Source organism: Lentinula edodes (genome assembly GCF_021015755.1).
Source record: "Lentinula edodes strain Le(Bin) 0899 ss11 chromosome Unknown C8R40scaffold_14, whole genome shotgun sequence".
In the NCBI taxonomy this organism is placed as follows: Eukaryota; Fungi; Basidiomycota; class Agaricomycetes; order Agaricales; family Omphalotaceae; genus Lentinula; species Lentinula edodes.
In genome coordinates this window covers 426,171-440,139 of record NW_025764320.1, presented here as the reverse complement: position 1 = coordinate 440,139, position 13,969 = coordinate 426,171, and the positions used below count along the sequence as shown (strand labels likewise).

Genomic DNA, 13,969 nt, shown 5'->3' with positions numbered 1-13,969 from the left:
GATAATGCGTATTGCGCCAACTTCTGAGAGAACCTCCAAAGGCCACCTACGAACCTCCAAAGGCAACCTACCAAATGCCGTCGATCTCATCCTGGATATACGCAAGATTGGTGACAACGCATCATCGTTCTTCTCAATATAAACTCAGTTGCAAGAACTACTGCCATCTATTGACTTCGTGATTATGAATCCGTTCGCTTCCATGTCAACCAAGCTCTTCTCCTATTACCGTGTCCTTAATCGAATCACACCTCCAATAATCCACCACCCGCTCTCTCTGTCGCACAAACTCATCCATCTGTACCACACCATAATAATTCACCAACATAACTCAGGGCAATGAAGATTCCGATCCGTCAATCCCAACACCAACCATTTCGCAGTCGATACCTATATATTTACATCGAAAAGACAGACCTTCTACAAAGCAAGCCAATTTGAAGACGCAGCATTGCATTTTGGGACGCTTTTTAACATGAAGAAGATGCGCAATGCAGGAAACGTCATTGATGGCGCTTATACCCTAGCGCTAATCAGCATCGAGCGCTTCAGCGTAATTGAACGGCCTCTCGTCATTCCATTCATCCAACATCGCCCATACATCATCCAAGTTCTTAGAAGTTCTTTCTTCGTGCAATGAAATTGGACGCACCCGGAAAAGAAAAACAACTGTTTCAAAAACACCTTAGGTGCTCATCGGTAGCAGACCGAACAAAGACACACACATCAACCTCCAACACCAAAAACGAAATGCCGCCCACCTTCTGACAATATACTCTTTTCTCAAATAAGTAAAAGGTAAAAGCTCTTATGCCACAGTGACACAACAGAATACAGGAATTGAATGTTGAATACTTCACCTTTTCAATTCAGTTACAACTTCCCCAAGTATGTGCCGAGCAAAAATCCTCGAGGAAGTGGTTCGGAAACACTCGACGTACGTGGAGATAAAAACAAAGTGTTTCGGCCTAAACCTCAGGCTGTACTTGACGTGCGAGCAGCTACACAATCCATCATTTCCTTCGTAAGCGATGAACCCCCATTTTAATTTCTTGTTACGACCATGTCACCGACTACCACATCCTCATCTAGCTCGAATGCCTCAGCGCGACTAGTACCAACAACAATATTCCTGATATTACAACTGAAGACATATTCAGAGGACTCATTGCAAAGATTCTCGTCGCTCTGATTGTTGCGGGGTTGCACTATTTTCTTTCTCAACAAAACAAGAGTCGAAAAAGTAGCAAGAACAATGGAACACGGTCTCGCAAAGACGGTAGAGGAGCGGATCTGAGCCATCCATATGTGGAGACTGTATCTATCCCAGCCCGGCCTATACACCCTGAAACTTCGTCGAACTACACCGTAATCGACATGCTCGAACCTCCGCCTTCCTCCTCATCCGTGATGCATGAGATCCCTATATCTCTATCTCCTCCTCGACCATCGCTTCCACCATTGAACATTTCACCTCTTTCTATTGCCCCTCCCGCTATACGGTATATAGCAAAAGTACCCTCGATAGCACCCACAGCATTCCCTGCAGTGGAACATAATAGCAACAACCCTGCCTCAGCAGTATCGATCGACGATGCAGCTTCTGAAAACTCCGTGGCCGCATATTCACAGACTTCCGCTTCAACTCGGATACATAAAGCTTGGAAGAACGACACCGAAATTCCTCCAATAACCTGAAATTCCTTCTTATCTTGATAATGCTCATGTTGCTCCCGAAGTTGCAGACGAAATCACATCCCTTGCACGAAGCAACATCACTAACGTAACTGCATTACTGAAACCTCGTGCTCGTCGTGCACAGAAAGCAAAAAGCTTTAACCCAATCCTCCACCAAGATTTGTGGTATCGAACGCTCCGATCCTCTCAAGTCCATTCCGTTCACTCCTCCTACTAAGCATACAGAAACAGAAACATTACATCGAGAGGCAAGCACAATTGGAGCTAAATCCCCTGCTCCATCCACGACAGCCTCGCTAACCATCCGCAACCAGTTCGCAGACACGTCTTCCGCCTCACGATCCACATCAGTCACCACGTCCATCGCCCAACCACACAGTCGAACCATATACCGCACATCGCCTGTCGGTAATTAACAATGACGAAGCCAAAACAGAGTCTTTGTACGCTGATGAAGTACCTACTTTTCCTGCTACGATGGATACACCGCCGTTGAGAATACTGCTATTCGTCACCCATACAGTCTAGCACTATTTATCACTCGACTTTTTCGTTCTCTTTCTTGCACTTGCCCACAAAGTACCACTCATGTAATGCCTAGCTACCTGTAACAGTGTAATTCTAGAATATACCGCAACTTTTTACGATCTCTGTGTTCATTGCATAATTGTTTGCAACGAAATTGGGAACTAAAAATGCAGCGAACTATGTTCAAAAAAATTTTTCTAATTGTGATTATTTTCTGAAACCACTGTAAACACAGAACTTCTTGATACAACCAACACAACGACAGCAATATATACAAACAATTTTCGTTCATACCGACCTGTACTATACCATGCTAAAACAACATGCCTGTGCTTCGAACTAGTCAATGTCTTCCCTATTCCGGGATAACGAAAGGAGGCATTCCGGCGACTTCTGTCTTAATCACATTCTTCCATTCGAAAAGGAAACGACGACAACACCCACATGCGTTCATGAACCTCTTCTCAAATATCTCATCAAGTCGAGGAGATAACAGAGAACTAGGCCTATCGACGTCCCGCACAATTTGTAGAACGATTTTCGACGACGGAACATTAACACCTTCACAAGATGTGTCATGTTCAAATATCTGCGACGGTATTGACCTCGACATTACACCATGAAGCAATTCCAGCCAATGTTCACGATAACCCCCCTACATAATCATCAACGTCAATTATACTTGCGATGGAAGAATATCGCAACTCTTACCCAAAACTGATGAACATAGGAAGGTAAAATTTCCGAGACCTCCATCAACGGTGTATCAATCAAGAACGATTGAGGCAAATGGGTGATCAACGAATAAACGTGATGTTCGCAAGCAAACCGCAAAATCTGCATCGTATGCGAACTACAATACTTCCTGTAACACGAGTTTCAGAGCCATGGATAGAATGACATTCTGAAAGCTAATTACGTACCTCAACGCAAGTTGACAAGCATATTTTGCGCTAAAAAAACGATATTTTTCTGCTGCCTCGGCTACCAATAACAAGTCTTCGAACTCCAACTTCTCGAGATCCGGCAGAGGACGAGGATATACAAATCGAAATAAAACTTCAAGAACAGCGCCCGACTCGGGTAAAGACAACAACCAGTCGTCGCTAGTTTCGTCATCTTGCAGAAACCTATCTGCGACGCTTTGCAAATTGCATTCATGCATTTGAAATATTACATTGTCGAAAGAACGAACGATGATGTCCGCATCCGCACTACGAACTGCACCCAATGCAAAAAATGAAAACAATTGAGTGATGGCTGTGGCTTCAACTGTACAACCCAACCTACACATTTCGCTTATCCTGTCGTCCGGCAATTCATCATCCATTATATCCATAGTGCGAACTCAGAGCGAGATGGAAGTTGAAACGAGAAAAGAAAACAGCTTACGTACGTCTAAACGAATCTTTCAACTACATCGTAACTGTGATCCGAAATTCGGCACATCACATGAACTTGCTGACAGATGTTTTACGGAGGACTCGGAACGAAACTGAATTAATGCAAAATGATCTCACAAAAAAGGCCCATTTGAACCCGACAAGGACCTCCTCTTTCAGAGTCGGTGATTTGCTGTTCATGGCATGTTATGGCTGACGACCATAAACGCATTGTAGATTCTAGTTTTCCTTCCTCGTCGACTTTGTACTCTCTTCTCGCTCCTTTGGATGCAACCAGCCTTATCCGCAAACGAAAGCGATCTGATAGCGACGAGGTGCAAGGGGATCTAGTCTCCGTTCCCTTATCTTCAGCCTGTTCGACCGCAATGTCCATGGACGAGACAAATATACCTGGACCTTCGACTATCGATCTTAGAGGACAGGCTAGGGCTCAGAGGGATATCTCGTATTACTTTGAGGATGGAAGTTGTATTTTGCTGGTTGAAGACACACTATTCAATGTCGGTGAACTATTTATTCTTGGGACCATAGCTTAAAGATGGCCCAGGTGCATCGTAGTCTTTTGTCTCGAGACAACTCTTCTTTCAGTACTCTGTTCACGCTTCCGCAAGGGTCGCACAATGTTGAAGGTCTGTCTGATGACAATCCCATAATCCTTCGAGGAGACAAATCTTCTGAATTTCGTCACTTTTGTGAGTGAGGGTCTTCGTCTAGGATTTTTTGAGTCCTTGCTGAAGTTTAACTTACATACAGTATGGGCGTTGTATGCTTTGTATGTCTGGTTGTACTGCCGGTAAAATTATCAGCTGATGATTTCATCAGGCCGCCTGAATTACAAGTGGTGAACTCATCGAGTGCAGATTTGACACAGCTCATCGATATTGCTCGTATATCCAACAAGTACTCGTTCAAGTCTCTAGAAACATGGGCCCTGGACGCTGTGCAGGAGCATGTGAACCGAAGACCCTCTCCTCACCATTCATCCTCGTCGTCATTCTTCTCTGGGAACGAAACTCTAAATACAAGCCCCACCCAAACTCACCTCGCGCTGATAGAGAATACGGAGCAGCTCACACGACTCATTCAACTTGCCCAACTCTGTAATCACGAACGTCTGCTGAATTCTATGATTGCACTCCTCAGGCAACTTATGAGCAGGTCTTTACATTACGCCTATCTTTCTATGGCTTTGGCGGATGATTTGAATCTCCGATCTTTGAGGGGTGCTGCGTACCTGGAGGTTATGCAGAAAGGATCATTCACCAGCCTGGGGAGACAACGGGGAACCGAAGAGAGTAAGCATTTTTAAAGATCCCACCCGCGCTCAATTTCCGAAAACCTAATCTAATAACGATCTGAAAAAAAAAGATGGGGTCGACGTGCCATTACAGATAACACCTGCGCAACAAGTCCGCTTACTTTCCGGATATTGGTATCTTACACGAACTTGGGAACGATTTCGTTCGACTCCTCCAACGTTCACCCATGCTCCGTCGTGTAGTGCTACTTGGCACCAGCCTGGGTGTACGCAAGCCTGGGTGGAATTCTGGAAAGACAAGACAAAGGGCGAAGCGGTGATGTCTTTGGGACTGGCGGATGTTATTGGGCGGCTGAGGCAGGTCCAGAAAGAATACGACAGGTCGGGTCCGACGTATATGGCGCATGACTGCAAGTTGGCTGCGAGAAGGAGCTTGACCGAGTGTATTAAAAAAGTCGAGGACCAGCTCCCTGATTATTTTTCTGATCAAGGTCTAGAAGACGACCTGGGATAGTTGATGTATTTCAACCTCCTTACATAGGTCATGACGTTGAGAATGTATCCTTGCTCGGAATGTTTTTTTTTCCTGGAGTCCAGCTATCGGAGCGGTACGATCAATCATAAATCCAACTGTCGTTGTACGTCTCTTTATCGGTGCGTCGCACATGTATACGCCACTAGAAGAACGTCATCTCTCGCTCATCTCATATAGGATTTCCGCTCGTTGCTTTGCAGAAAATACTGTATCACTGTACCGTCGCGACCCATGATATATATTGTATACTCCTTCATTTAGAAGTTCTCAAGGTTTCCCAAATTCACTCCAAATGACGCTGCCCTCCACATTTTCTCAGACGGTTATCTCCAGGCTCCAATGATCTGAACGAAATTGCTTTCAGCTCAAAATGCTGCAAAAAAATCATATCCTTTTTTTGTCCGAGAACTGGGAAAATGTGTGCGGGACCGTATTTCAACGTATTTGCGGATAGGGCATGTATTCAACGGCGGAATGAAGATTAACTCCTTGCTATTGACAAACGGGACAAGTACATCAAGACGACGTACCGGCGCGTACCGGGGTCCTAAGAGTCGGCCTTGGTTCAATCTCATGTTTATCTTTTTCTAGTAATGCGTACAGCTTCTGTACAGGTATGTCATGCATGATCAACTGGAATGGAAGAACGAGCTCAAAATAAACCCCGATACCGATCCTCCATGAGATGGGAAGAACTAAGGATGACGCATCTGGTCAGTTTCCTTATCTCGTATGTAACTATTTTCCTTGACTCGCTGAGTGTGGAAGACCAGGAACTTTGGGCACGTATCCGTATATGGATCACTGCTTCTTCGAAGGAACACCATGATAAACCGAGCTGCGGTGATCCTAATATGAAGTATTGAAGTGAATTGAGATTTAGACACTGCTTCAGGACGACTGACGACGGTATACGAAGCATATGGTGCATTTTTCCCATACCGCTATCTTTGTGATCTTACAACGTCTTTCAGGTGGTATGATGTAGAACTCACAAAATGGTATAAAAACGTCTCATGAGCGCTGTTTCTGTTCTCCATTCCTACCTTTCTCGCTACCTTTTCCAACTCCTGATTTTCATAACGGCTTTTTGTCCTCCTTTCAGACTATTCAACTCACGCAAGATGTCTCACCATCATGTCGTTGTGAAGAGTCTTCCTTTTACCAGTGCATTGGGCAGGACCAAGCCTGTCTCGCACTTCAGACACATTGTTGAACATGATCGTTCTCGGGCGCAGAAGTTCATGGCTGGTTTGCACCCTCATGGTCCCAACCCATTCGTTGAAGCTCGCAAGAGGCGCCATGGTCATCATCACCATGCGACCGGTGGATCTGGAGCAACTACTACTCCAAGTGGTAGCAGTAATTCGGACTCCATCGACGTAACGGATTCTGCGGTGACCTATCTGATGGATGTCACCATTGGTGGGCAGGACTTCAGCTTATTGATTGACACCGGAAGTTCGAACACTTGGTGTGGTGCAAACACCAAGTTCAAACCTAACTCAAGTGTTGAATCAACCCGCGAGTCAGTCAATGTGTCCTATGGCTCCGGTTCCTTCAGCGGGACAGAGTACACGGGCCCTGTTGTGCTCGGGGGCAGCTCTGGACTTTCCATCCCTAATCAATCGTTTGGTGTCGCTTCGACAGCCCAAGGATTCAGCGATACAGACGGCATTCTAGGTAGGCTGCAGTACTGGATATTGATTATTATATAGTAGCTAACTGGTGAATAGGAATCGGACCAGTGGATTTGACTCAAGGTTTGACGGAAACTTATATACTATCCCTTTTCTGACCGAGGTTCACTTAGGTACTGTTTCGGGAACCAGCGAAGTCCCCACCGTGACCGATAATTTGGCAAACAATGGCACAATTTCCACCGAGAGTATTGGTATGTTAATTTATCTGGTCAACAAAACGTTATGATAACCCCCGTGATGCAGGAATCTCGTACAACCCAACCACTGGCGAGAATATCGCTAATGGAGAGTTGACTTTCGGCGGGGTGGATCAGTCCAAGTACGTACTCACTGATCATTGGCTTCCTTGTAAGCACGGGGAGCTGATATATAATTCTCCACCAGGACCACTAGTGATGTTACTTATGTCGATATCACGTCGACGTCTCCTGCCAGTAATTATTGGGGTATTGACCAAACAATTACTTACGGTTCATCTGGAACCACTATCCTCGACTCGACCGCTGGAATCGTGGATACCGGCACTACACTACTCCTGATTGCTACTGATGCCTTCCAGGCGTATCAGAAGGCGACGAAGGCAACCCTTGACCAAAACACGGGTCTTTTAAAGCTCAGCTCTTCCGAGTTTTCCAACCTCCAGAGCCTGTTCTTCCAGATCGGAGATGTTAGTTTATCATTTCCATTCACGCTGCCCTTTTCATTCTAACGATTCGTATAGACTTCCTTCGAGTTCACTGCGAATGCACAAATCTGGTAAGTTACAATTGAGCTTTGATGGTGACATGTTCTCACAGCAGATCAGGCCAAGGTCGATGAACAGCGTACTTGGAGGCGATGATGATTCTATTTATCTCATTGTGTCCGATCTTGGCAACGACTCGGGTAGTGGCCTCGACTTCATCAGTATGTGAAAACTGCCTTGTCTCTCAGCTGTAGGTACTGACTAGATTTCTTGAAAGATGGATTTGGTTGGCTTCAAAGATACTATTCTGTGTTCGATACAACTAACAACAGAGTGGGAATCGCAACGACCCCCAACACCGATGCTGAGACCAACTGACTATTGACGACGAAGAAGAGCCTGTTGTGAAGAGCCTGACTCAGTTGACAGTGAGCGAGTGCAAATGGACTTCGCAGGACTTTATGTTTGCTGGACTATGTGTATGTAAGCTATGTAATAAATGGTACCACAATGTAATATGAACTGCTTCACCATACTGCATGATCAAAGCACGGAATAACCGAACAACTCATGGAAGCAACAAGCGCTTAGTTATGGCGCTTAATTTCTATTCGAATGTCACATGTCTCGACGCGTCGCAAGATGGGACGCGTCTGGCAGAGACGATCTGAAACATTGCGACCTTCTTTTCGCTTATGACAGACCTCCGATGCTTCTTTCACACACTCACTTCTAAGAGCATAAGAGGACGAGTAGCTAGACTCTCTCTTCAGGATTCTTTCCTTCCTTCTACCTCCATCCCGTAGTATACATATAGAATGTCCCGTGTTGTCGTCAACTCGATTCCGATTGCTCCTCAGCTCGCCGCTGACGTCGACAATCTCAGAAACCTCGTCGAAAAAGATCTTCGACGCGCTCGCAAGCATCTCTCTCCGGATACCATTGCTCATGGTCCTCGCGCCATCCATGAAGCACGAAACAAGGACAATCATCGTCACCACGAGGATGGCTCAGGCTCTACACCCGCTCCCGCTAGTGGGAAAGCTATCACAGTCGACGACGCCAGTGAGTTCCTCGAGTATATGCGCTTGTTGTTGCACTCTCTGACCGCTTCTGTGTCTCAATAGCTGTCACGTACATGATGCCTTGCATCATCGGCGGCTCAGAATACAGCTTGCTCATCGATACTGGTGAGTTCTATGTTTGAATTTTATCAGTCCTCTTGATTCGAGTCATACATAGGGAGCTCGAACACTTGGTGCGGCGCAAACAAGAAGTTCGAACCTGATTCTTCTTGCGAGAGGTGCGTGGCCGTCGATGTGGACATATGCGCTTTTGTTTACTTCATTGACCTGTCATAGCACTCGGAAGTCTGTTGTATGTTTTACCTTGCCCTCTCCTGGCTGATTCGTTACACTGACATCAACGACTTCAGAACGTAAGCTATGGATCAGGCTCCTTCACTGGGACCGAATGTATGCATTTCCTACTATCTCTTTTTGCGTCATCAACAGCGTCCTCGTTTTCAGATACCGGAACGATCATTCTCGGTGGAAAGGACTCGACTCTGAAACTCGACAAGCAGTCTTTCGCTGTCGCCAGTCGAGCACAAGGCTTTGGCGGGGGAATGGATGGAATTCTAGGTAATCGTCCATAGTATCGCGCGTGTTCATGACCTTATGCACGTCCACTGCATAGGAATTGGTCCTGTCGATCTTACCTCAAGTAAGAACTCCTCTCTATTATAATGATGCGCTTCTTAGGAAGTACTTCTAGGTACTGTCGAGGGAATGAGTTCAATTCGTAAGAATTGCTGCTTCCTCAAGAAGATTACTGATTCTGACAATACCGTCAGCCACTGTCACCGACAATTTGCATGACCAAGGACTGATCAAGACCGAATGCATTGGCATTTCTTACAACCCAACTCAGAGCAACGGTACCATGGCCAACGGAGAGCTTATGTTTGGCGAGGTGGACCAGAGCAAGTAAGCAACACCTCCTCAAAAATTTCATTATTTACATTTAGCTGTGCAAATCTAGGATTACTGGCGACGTGACCTATGTGCCTATCACATCTACCTCCCCTGCCTCAAAATACTGGGGTCCGTCGTACCGTCAGAATATTCCTCAATCTCTGGAAGACCTAATTATTTCCTTCAGGGATTGATCAGGAAATCACATATGGTTCTTCCGAGAAGATGATCTTGAAGCAAACCGCTGGAATCGTTGGTGAGTGTTCAATTAGCATCTTTCTTACATACCTAGTCAGTTAACATTGGACCTTATCTTACAGATACCGGTGAGCTTACTTTCTAAGTTCAATGCAGCATTGTGTATGATGTTCTGTGTGAACTTCAGGTACCACCTTGATCATGATTTCGGATGATGCTTTCCAGGCCTATCAGGAGGCTACGGGCGCAACGATGGACCAGACGACCGGGCTCCTCAAATTGACTAACCAGCAGTTGAAGAACCTGCAAAGCCTTAACTACAAAATTGGAGATGTCAGTAAACATACTTTTCTTGAAATCACGCTTATAGAGTGTTCAATTTGCAGACCACTTTTGAATTGACCCCGAACGCCCAAATCTGGCCGAGGTCCTTGAACAATGCGCTCGGCGGGGATGCTGATTCGAATTATACTGTTTTTGCTAGCATGGGCCAAATCTCGGGGATTGGATTGGACTTCATCAGTACGTACCGTTCGTTTCTTGGGCTTAACCTAGTTGACATAGTCACCCTTCAGACGGGTTTACCTGGCTTCAACGTTTCTACTCGGTCTACGACGTTACTAACCAGCGAGTTGGAATCGCCAACACCGCGAACACCAACGCCGAAACCAACTAGAGGGCGTTTTGAATGGTCCCAATCATACCTTGTAAATTCATAAAAACTTCCGCCGCTGTATATTATTGTGTTGTTTGTACCGAGAGTAATTGTATTTGGAGGCTTTCACTTTGCGCGTAGACAAATGCACCGGAAGAGTACTTCACAACTTCTACAGTAGAGTATAGCGACGCTCGATGAAAAATCATCTCGTCCCATGACTCGTACAAGGCATTGATAGGTGACTACAGGCACACATTAGCTCTGCTGTTTGAGCGCTCCCAAAGTTATGATGAAAGATTTGGGTATTCTGGATACACCGCGAGCATAGATTTGATTTGTGTATACCTACGATTTTACAATGAGCCAAACCGGTGACAAATGAAGCACATCAAATTATCTCACCAACTCATCGTAAATAATAGCTGGTGTCTTCTTGTCGCAAAGCGCGGAGCTAGGGTGAATCTTGACAATCTGCAACACAAAAGAAATAAACAAGAAAACGCTTGACTGTGAAAGCTAAAACATACCGATTGTCCTATGGTCTGTTTGTACGTTCCGTCTGGTTGTAGAAGAGCAATGTTCATAGCTAATCCATGACCAAGGCTAAATATTATTGGATCTTCTTTATCACCACAAGAAACGCTATGATCGATACCAAGTCTTTGACATGTTTGTCGAAGCTGGTCCCGAATGTCACTCGCCTCAAGCAGCGCGCGTTCATTCAAGAAGTGACGCCGACACCACTCTTTCCGATCGCCCTTGCCCTCCGACTGGGCAATCTCTTGGTATGCTTTCACAACGTTGAGGATTGTCAGATGATCGCCACAAACGTGTCGAAACTTCTTGCGAGCTTCTGATACTGCGTCACGTTGTTCAAAGCTTTCAACGAAGAGCTTGGAAGAGGCGGACAGGACCGACACAATGTCCAACACTTCGTGCGTACAGTCGTAATCCTTGGATGCAATGATGGCTCGACCGTAGACGGGTTCTAAAGGAAATGAGGCCATTTGTCGCCCCACAGCGGTAATTTCCTTCTCGCGGTTGAGAGCACCCAGTAGAAATAGTACGATAAGTGAAGATTTCACTGTTCCCAAATAGTTGGTCGCAAGATATTTTGACAAGTGTAATATAAGGACGTACTTGATTCTTCGGCTGGCTGATCCATCAATTCAAGTTTTTCGAGGTCCTGGCCTATGCACTTGAGCTGAAGGAGACTAGAAGAAAGGCTACATCGCATAATTTCTGGCTCTGCGGATAGCGGCATTGCCTTGAATGCATCTGCCGTATACAGTCGGAAACAATGTCCCGATCCCTGATGTATCGATTAGTTGATGTTCAGGTAGCATCGTCGTCAAGTATGACTTACCTCACGACCAGCACGACCAGCCCGCTGCATTGCTGATGACTGTGTGATGTCTCTGGTCAATAGGGTATCAAGCCCTGGAAAAACGGCAGGTAAGTCTTGTGGATTTAAACGATGTATTCAACAATCACCGCCACCAGTATTTCTAGCGAGATACCGTTTCTCCTTACACTTCCCTGTGTCAATAACATACTTCACCCCGGGTATAGTGATAGAAGTCTCCGCAATGTTGGTAGCCAATATACATTTTCGGGTTTTAGGAGGTGCAGGAAGAAACACCTTCGAGTTTTGTCCAGCGGCTTGAGCAGCGTACATGGGGCATATCAATACCTAAATAGTGATTACAGTTGAACTTGGAAAAATATCGACTGAGGATTGAACATACCGACAGGCTATCCTGCGGCAGTTGTTTAGCGTACATCTCAATGGTCCTCTCCAAGCTTTCAATATCCTCTTGACCTGGTGCAAGGTTTGCGATAACGTCTGGAAATTAAATTCGGAGACATACCAGGCAAGAATATCAAGACGTCTCCCGGTGGATAGTCGGTATGTATTTGGTAAAACGTACGCATTGCGGCATCCACGTAGTCTATTTGCCCCTGCGATGAGTGATAGATTTTGACCGGGTGCTGACGACCTTGAACATAGAGGATTTTTGCTCTAACATTCGATATGAGTATGTATCCAAGTGGAGTGTCGACGGTGACATACCCAGAAAAAAACTGGCCAAATTTTTCAGCATCCAGTGTCGCACTCATGATGATGATTTTCAAAGGATTAGGCGCGTCCGCTTTATCCTTTCCTTTCCCTTTGACATCCCGAAAACCATTACGTTGTCGTTGAATAGTTTTGAGGTTGGCAATCAAGAGATCGGTTCGCAATGATCGTTCGTGTGCCTCGTCCACGATAACAACACTGTACTTGCTCAATAATGGGTCGGACATGAGCTCTCGTACAATCATACCGTCGGTCATGTATTTAATTCTAGTCTCTGGGCTGAAGCGTTCATCGAAACGGACAGAATATCCGACGGATGTTCCAAGGGTGACATTTTGTTCAGCTGCTACACGAATAGCAAGAGAGGTTGCTGCGACCTTCCGAGGCTGGGTCACTGCAATCATCCCACCTCGTGCAATTCCGGACTCCAATAAATATTGCGGTATCTCTAGAAGGAAACAAAATCAGCTACGTAGGAGTATCCTAGTGTGTATATAACGTACGTGTAGTCTTTCCCGATCCAGTCTCTCCTAGTAATACAGTTACGTCGTGCTCCTGGAATTCCCGTATCAATGCGTCCTTGCCTATCTCAGGATGAGAAACTTGACATAGCCAAAAACATCGTAAATTCTCGTACCTTTTGCGATGGGAAGTTTGGAGCGCTGCTCCTGAAGTGCTATCTGCTTCAAAGAGACAATGGAAGGTGAGGAACCCAGGGAAAGAGCATTATTTTGCTTCTTGGGCAATGGCTTCCGTGTTTTCATTGATTTCGGTGTATCGGAAGAATTCTGGTGGTAATTGTTTGGCGATGATCCATTCGCCTTCACAGGAGTTTTACGCTTTCGTTCGTCTTCAGCATTGTGTGCCCACGATGGTCTAGGTCGCTTGAATGACTTGCGGTCATTGAAAAGAGGTGACTTTTTAACTGCAACGGACATCGTTCACAGCTCTGGCATACACGCAATTGTGTTGGATTGGAGGATTTGGGGGGTCCAGATCTACTGCCTCGCTCAATTACTTGACTTCTGGAAAACTGACGAAAAGCAAGAGAAGTGGAACAAAATTTGAAGGAAACCAAAAGTCATCGAAAAAAAACTCGGGCGCTACCGAACGAACTGTAAGCGCCTCCATAAGCGCTCATTCGCAACACCTGTTAGCGGCTGGGTTCTGCTAGGTTCTGCTCAATTTGTTGAACACAGAAATCCAGTGAGCAGATTCATTTAATTTTTTCTTCGTGGATTTGGAAT

The 13,969-nt window shown here is 45.6% G+C and overlaps 6 protein-coding genes across 6 annotated transcripts; 4 read left to right on the top strand and 2 right to left on the bottom strand.

Moving 5' to 3' along the window:
• The first annotated feature begins 447 nt into the window (after window positions 1–447).
• C8R40DRAFT_1100959 (uncharacterized protein) lies at window positions 448–744 on the top strand. The gene has a single exon (XM_046227923.1). The coding sequence runs from the start codon at window positions 476–478 to the stop codon at window positions 638–640; it is 165 nt and encodes a 54-aa protein (XP_046087232.1). The 5' UTR covers window positions 448–475; the 3' UTR covers window positions 641–744.
• A 1,664-nt stretch (window positions 745–2,408) lies between these two features.
• C8R40DRAFT_1100956 (uncharacterized protein) lies at window positions 2,409–3,605 on the bottom strand. The gene is made up of 4 exons (XM_046227922.1): window positions 3,517–3,605; window positions 3,150–3,447; window positions 2,938–3,091; window positions 2,409–2,881 (listed from the first exon to the last, which is right to left on the bottom strand). Exons 1-4 carry the CDS (start codon window positions 3,563–3,565, stop codon window positions 2,582–2,584), a joined length of 801 nt encoding a protein of 266 aa, XP_046087231.1. The 5' UTR covers window positions 3,566–3,605; the 3' UTR covers window positions 2,409–2,581.
• Window positions 3,606–3,994: 389 nt separating this feature from the next.
• Window positions 3,995–5,401, top strand: C8R40DRAFT_1160364 (uncharacterized protein; the record flags this gene model as incomplete). Its single annotated transcript, XM_046230007.1, has 5 exons — window positions 3,995–4,129; window positions 4,177–4,321; window positions 4,383–4,401; window positions 4,452–4,924; window positions 4,998–5,401. The coding sequence occupies 5 exons, from the start codon at window positions 3,995–3,997 to the stop codon at window positions 5,399–5,401; spliced, it is 1,176 nt and encodes a 391-aa protein (XP_046087230.1).
• A 926-nt stretch (window positions 5,402–6,327) lies between these two features.
• C8R40DRAFT_1100937 (acid protease) lies at window positions 6,328–8,349 on the top strand. Its single transcript, XM_046227921.1, has 8 exons — window positions 6,328–7,105; window positions 7,159–7,185; window positions 7,236–7,316; window positions 7,369–7,444; window positions 7,510–7,792; window positions 7,847–7,881; window positions 7,931–8,031; window positions 8,088–8,349. The coding sequence occupies exons 1-8, from the start codon at window positions 6,439–6,441 to the stop codon at window positions 8,186–8,188; spliced, it is 1,371 nt and encodes a 456-aa protein (XP_046087229.1). The 5' UTR covers window positions 6,328–6,438; the 3' UTR covers window positions 8,189–8,349.
• C8R40DRAFT_1186584 (putative aspartic protease) lies at window positions 8,219–10,991 on the top strand. The gene is made up of 15 exons (XM_046233006.1): window positions 8,219–8,875; window positions 8,938–9,000; window positions 9,053–9,113; window positions 9,172–9,187; window positions 9,246–9,285; window positions 9,340–9,453; window positions 9,509–9,535; window positions 9,587–9,613; window positions 9,666–9,798; window positions 9,854–9,915; window positions 9,974–10,042; window positions 10,107–10,112; window positions 10,172–10,317; window positions 10,371–10,506; window positions 10,560–10,991. The coding sequence occupies exons 1-15, from the start codon at window positions 8,629–8,631 to the stop codon at window positions 10,658–10,660; spliced, it is 1,248 nt and encodes a 415-aa protein (XP_046087228.1). The 5' UTR covers window positions 8,219–8,628; the 3' UTR covers window positions 10,661–10,991.
• On the bottom strand, window positions 10,898–13,486 carry C8R40DRAFT_1043085 (P-loop containing nucleoside triphosphate hydrolase protein; the record flags this gene model as incomplete). The annotated part of the gene is made up of 11 exons (XM_046224140.1): window positions 10,898–10,987; window positions 11,045–11,113; window positions 11,170–11,726; window positions 11,783–11,954; window positions 12,009–12,082; window positions 12,137–12,335; window positions 12,391–12,464; window positions 12,514–12,665; window positions 12,717–13,170; window positions 13,226–13,306; window positions 13,360–13,486. The coding sequence occupies 11 exons, from the start codon at window positions 13,484–13,486 to the stop codon at window positions 10,898–10,900; spliced, it is 2,049 nt and encodes a 682-aa protein (XP_046087227.1).
• Window positions 13,487–13,969: the final 483 nt, after the last annotated feature.